This window comes from Coregonus lavaretus (assembly GCF_964263955.1).
Source record: "Coregonus lavaretus genome assembly, contig: HAP1_SCAFFOLD_5476, whole genome shotgun sequence".
NCBI lineage: Eukaryota > Metazoa > Chordata > Actinopteri > Salmoniformes > Salmonidae > Coregonus > Coregonus lavaretus.
Genome location: NW_028166689.1, coordinates 12,658 through 18,634, shown reverse-complemented (window position 1 = coordinate 18,634; position 5,977 = coordinate 12,658). Strand labels below are relative to the sequence as shown.

General features: G+C 47.5%; 1 protein-coding gene across 1 annotated transcript; it reads left to right on the top strand.

Moving 5' to 3' along the window:
- Positions 1–347: 347 nt before the first annotated feature.
- LOC311114398 (indian hedgehog B protein-like) lies at positions 348–5,517 on the top strand (the record flags this gene model as incomplete). The annotated part of the gene is made up of 3 exons (XM_084189655.1): positions 348–647; positions 1,547–1,808; positions 4,805–5,517. The coding sequence occupies 3 exons, from the start codon at positions 348–350 to the stop codon at positions 5,515–5,517; spliced, it is 1,275 nt and encodes a 424-aa protein (XP_084045781.1).
- Between the last annotated feature and the right edge of the window lie 460 nt (positions 5,518–5,977).

The window sequence follows — 5,977 nt, the reverse complement described above, 5'->3', positions numbered from 1 at the left end:
GAGAAAGAACAAGATACAGTTAAGCGGCGGCGTTTGGACAACACCGGACTCGGACTCCCGGAGCCATTGAACTTTTACCCCTGCTGCCGGTTCCATAAAACAAAGCATTCGGCTAAATGACTTCTTTTTTTTTTTTTTTTAGCTTTTACGGACACTTGCTGTGCGCACGGAGGATGGCGTGGATAAGGCTTATACAATATTAAAGATCCTGTCCCCTACCCTCCATTCCTTACCCCGTGGGGGGAACGAGGAGCATCCAGGGGAGGGGGTAGCTTGAGACACCACCGCGACCTGTGCCACCTTTACCACTCCGCGTCGGAGTGGCCGGCCTTGCCGGTCTGGCTGGGATGCGTCTCTCCGTGCTTGTGGGGCTCTTCATCGGCTGCGCCCTGCTTCTCACACCTGTAACGGAGGGCTGTGGTCCGGGGAGGGGATACGGAAAGAGACGTCCGCCAAAGAAGCTCACACCCCTCTCTTATAAGCAGTTCAGCCCAAACGTTGCGGAGAAAACACTGGGCGCCAGTGGCAGACACGAAGGGAAAATAACGAGAAATTCAGAACGCTTCAAAGAGCTTATACCCAACTATAACCCTGATATCATATTTAAAGATGAGGAGAATACGGCTGCCGATCGACTCATGACCCAGGTGAGAAGCAGGCATAGGGGTTTTAAAACGTCATCTGATTGCTTTTATCTCACTTTGACAGCTGTGGCGAGGTGACCAGGTGGTCTCATTGGACCTGCTGTTCATCGTTCGTTTGAGAGCTTCTGTTTGCACTTTGTTAACAGTTTAAACCATTACTTTAAACGTTATTGATTCTCAGCGCTTTCATCTCAGTTTTGGTTCAATGGATTTATTTTTGACAGTTGAAAATTACATGTCAATTATGCAATAGGCACATAGGCTTTAACTAGCCTACCCGCTATACATTTAGGTTATATTGAAACACTGTAACCTACTTTTAAATGTTTTGATGTGCTAACTTGTCTCCGGTTTGAGAGATAAATTAGGCTGGGCATGCACGTAGACATCACCCAAAATAAAAGGGCGCGAGTTAATGAGTTGATAAATGTTTAGCAGGTTGAATTCTATTGTTCATAAAATATACAAATCTATTTTTTAAAATAATATAAATAACCCTCGATACACAGGAATAATATCCCAACATTTTAATCCCACATTTCCAGGTATTTTCTATCTGTTTTGAGTGGAGATTGAAATTACGCACGTGTCATTACGCATGGATCATGTTTGAATAGCTTGCGATTTATTTGCTGAAATCTCTCTGATCTCTTCTAAAAGCAAGATCATAAAGAAATACAAATGTCTGTACATAAATCTATTTTATTTTGCTGCAAAAATAACAAAGCAAACAATGTTTCCCTGACCGTTTTGAACGTGGTCAATATTTTGCCAAAGACAAAACATGTCCATACATGCCTATGGCATCGGTTGTAGGCTAGGCTACTTCACTTTGACCACCAGTGACCAATCTCTTATTTTATATTTGTTTTGTGTCTCCTCTCTCTCTCTCTCTCTCCCAGCGTTGTAAAGACAAGCTGAACTCCCTGGCCATCTCTGTGATGAACATGTGGCCTGGGGTGAAGCTGAGAGTGACAGAGGGCTGGGACGAGGACGGACACCACTCAGAGGACTCCCTCCATTATGAGGGACGGGCGGTGGACATCACCACCTCAGACCGGGACAGGAACAAGTACTCCATGCTGGCTCGCCTGGCCGTGGAGGCAGGCTTCGACTGGGTCTACTATGAATCCAAAGCACACGTGCACTGCAGTGTCAAGTCAGGTAGGGGGATGGGACACAGATACAGACAGAAAGAAAAAAAAAACGTATTATCAACATGTATAAGAGCACCGCCTGTTGTACTGGCAACATGCAGTACTGCTAGCCTCAACTGCAGTCTCAGAGAACACTGGTAAGCTTAGAGATAGTTTCAGGAAGGTCTGTCAGGGAGAGACTACAGTGCTGCTGGCTGGTGGTCAGGTTAACCCCTGTTGATTTGTTAAAGCATCCCATTTGTCCCTTGGCTCTGAGTGTGGTCAGTTGTTATTAGGCCAACTCAGGTGAGGTGTTAGACGAGGGGTCAGGTGGGGTGAGGTGTTAGACGAGGGGTCAGGTGGGGTGAGGTGCTAGACGAGGGGTCAGGTGGGGTGAGGTGTTAGACGAGGGGTCAGGTGGGGTGAGGTGCGAGACGAGGGGTCAGGTGGGGTGAGGTGTTAGACGAGGGGTCAGGTGGGATGAGGTGCTAGACGAGGGGTCAGGTGGGGTGAGGTGTTAGACGAGGGGTCAGGTGGGGTGAGGTGTTAGACGAGGGGTCAGGTGGGGTGAGGTGTTAGACGAGGGGTCAGGTGGGGTGAGGTGTTAGACGAGGGGTCAGGTGGGGTGAGGTGTTAGACGAGGGGTCAGGTGGGGTGAGGTGTTAGACGAGGGGTCAGGTGGGGTGAGGTGCTAGACGAGGGGTTAGGTGGGGTGAGGTGTTAGACGAGGGGTCAGGTGGGGTGAGGTGCTAGACGAGGGGTCAGGTGGGGTGAGGTGCTAGACGAGGGGTTAGGTGGGGTGAGGTGTTAGACGAGGGGTCAGGTGGGGTGAGGTGCTAGACGAGGGGTCAGGTGGGGTGAGGTGCTAGACGAGGGGTCAGGTAGGATGAGGTGCAAGACAAGGGGTCAGGTGGGGTGAGGTGTTAGACGAGGGGTCAGGTGGGGTGAGGTGCTAGACAAGGGGTCAGGTGGGGTGAGGTGTTAGACGAGGGGTCAGGTGGGGTGAGGTGTTAGACGAGGGGTCAGGTGGGGTGAGGTGTTAGACCTGAGGTGAGACAGCTCATTACCGTCAGTCTGTCAAGACAAGAGTCTGTAGGGAGTCAATTAGAGGAAGAACCTTCTGGGTTCTGGACTTGGGTAGGGCCTCACTGTAGTCTACATTATCTGGTGATGGACTACACCCAAACAGGATTTTCTCTGAGGTAGTGTGTGTTCTCTAATGATTTCCTGTCTAAATGGCTGGAAGTGTTACACAGGGTCAGCAAGAGCCAAGCCCTGTAAATACTTGTCTGCATGTACACATGACTGCGTGGTGGTGGGACAGTTCAGAGTAGAGTTTACGCTTGAAGGAGAGAGGCCCCACTCTAAGAGCTTGTTAACTGATTCACTTTCTCCTTTTGTTTCCCTGTCGGGTGGTTTTCTCTAGTCTCCCTTCTCAGATCTGATCTTATCACCTGGCCTTGGTGCTTACCCTTCCCAAATATTGGTTTTTGGACCCACTGGGAGACTTGAGACTGCCATTCCAGTGTCTCAGGCTGCGTTTAGACAGGCAGCCCAATTCTGACCAGGGCCAGAATGTAGGAAATAGGTTGACATCTTTACCTTCATCTTTACCTTCATCTTTACATTACATTACATTTTAGTCATTTAGCAGACGCTCTTATCCAGAGCGACTTACAGTTAGTGAGTGCATTCATATATATATATATATATATTTTTATACTGGAATCGAACCCACAACCCTGGTATTGCAAACGCCATGCTCTACCAACTGAGCTACATCCCTGCCGGCCATTCCCTCCCCTACCCTGGACGACGCTGGGCCAATTGTGCGCCGCCCCATGGGTCTACCTTCATTTTCATCTTTACCTTCTAAATTACCTTCATCTTTACCTTAATTTTCATCTTTACCTTCATCTTTACCTTCATCTTTACCTTCATTTTTACCTTCATCTTAACCTTCATCTTTACATTAATATTTATCTTCAGCTTCATCTTTACATTAATAATTACCTTAATATTTACCTTCATCTTTACCTTCATCTTTACTTTCATCTTTAACTTCATCTTTACATTAATATTTACCTTCATTTTCATCTTTACATTAATAATTACCTTAATATTTACCTTCATCTTTACATTAATATTTACCTTCATCTTTACATTAATATTTATTTTCATCTTTACCTTCATTTTCATCTTTACCTTCATTTTTACATGAATCTTTACCTTCATCTTTACCTTCATCTTTACCTTCATCTTTACCCTATTATACATCTCACACTGGGACTTCTGACCTCAACTCATTTCAGTGGAAGTGGAGATTGGATCATTGGGTTACTCATTAGCTCGTAATGCATTTCTTCTGAATCTTGAGCAAAGTTGAGTTGAAAAGGAGAGATTGGTAGTTAGTGTGAAGAATGGCATTTGAAGTGTTTACCTGTGAACACACAGACTGCCAATGTTTCAATGGAAGGTTGTTTGTAAGGAATATGTGTTTAAATAAAGTGTGTGTGTGTGTGTGTGTGTGTGTGTGTGGGTGGGTGTACACATGCATGTGTGCAGCTATGCGTGCCTGCCTGCGTGTATTGATGTATCATAACAAGACATCTGCATTTTAACAGGCAGCCCAATTCTGATCTATTTCCACTAATTGTACGTTTGACAAATCACATCAGATCTTTTCACATCAGATCGTTTTCAGAGCTGATCTGATTGTTCAAAAGACTAATTAGTGATCAGAATTGGGCTGCCTGTTGAGTTACTGTGTCTAAAGTCTACAGGTCTTAACAAAGCCCTTCAATAAGACCCTATCTCTCCTTATCACTCTCTCTCCTCTCTCTTTCTCCCCCCCCCTCTCCCTCCTCTCTCCCTCCCTCTTGCCCCCCCCACCCTCTCCTCTCTCCCTCTTTCTCTCTCTCCCCCTTTCCCCTCTCTCTCTCTCCACCCTCCACCCTCACTCCTTTCCCCTCTCTCTATTTCTCTCTCTCCACCCTCCCCCCTCACTCCTTTCCCCTCTCTCAGAACACTCAGTAGCAGCTAAGACCGGGGGTTGTTTCCCGGGTCGTTCTCTGGTGACTCTGGAGGACGGGAGCAGCAGGGCGGTGCAGGACCTCCAGCCAGGCGACCGGGTCCTGGCCTCCTCAGGGGTTGACGGCAGCGGGAACGGAGGACACCTCGTGTACAGTGAGTTCTTCACATTCCTGGACCACGAGCCTGCAGCGAGGAAACAGTTCTACGTGTTGGGAACAGAGACGGGAGCAAACCTGACCCTCACCGCGGCTCATCTTGTGTTCGTGACCGAGGGTAACTGTTCGGTGGGCGATTCGGCCAAGGGTGCTGTCATGCGGACTATGTACGCCAGCGACGTACGGCCAGGACAGTGTGTGCTGACTGCAGGGGGAAACCAGGGACCACAGGGAAACCTCTCCCCAGTCATCTGGGTCCACATCCAGGTGGACACCGGGGCCTTCGCCCCCCTGACACGCCACGGCTCACTGGTGGTGGATGGCGTCCTAGCTTCGTGTTACGCTGCTATGGACCAGCACCACCTAGCCCACTGGGCCTTTGGTCCCCTCCGTCTGCTGTACAGCTGGTCCAGCTGGACCGGGACTGGTGCCTCTCTGGGAGATGGACTACACTGGTACTCACAAGTCCTGCATTGGATAGGAACGTTCCTACTGGACCCTGGACACTTCCACCCCTGGGGGATGGTCACGCATGACTCAGAGAGATAAAGAGAGAGAGAGAACAGATAGAGAGAGAGAACAGATAGAGAGAGAGAACAGAGAAAAGAAAAGAGAGGGAGGCCGCAAGAAAATTGTCAAATCAAATCAAATGTTATTTGTCACATGCTTCGTTGACTACAGGTGTAGACTAACAGTGAAATGCTGCTTACTTACGGGTCCTTTTCCAACGATGCAGAGTTAAAGATCAGATACTAATACAACAAAAAATAGAAATAGTGACTTAAGAAATAAATACACAGTGAATAACGAATAAAAATAATGAGTAAAATTAAACATGGATATATAAAATATATATACAAAAGTATGTGGACACCCCTTCAAATTAGTGGATTCGGCTATTTCAGCCACACCTGTTGCTGACAGGTGTATAAAATCGAGCACACAGCCATGCAATCTCCATAGACAAACACAGGCAGTAGAATTGCACGTACTGAAGAGCTCAGTGACG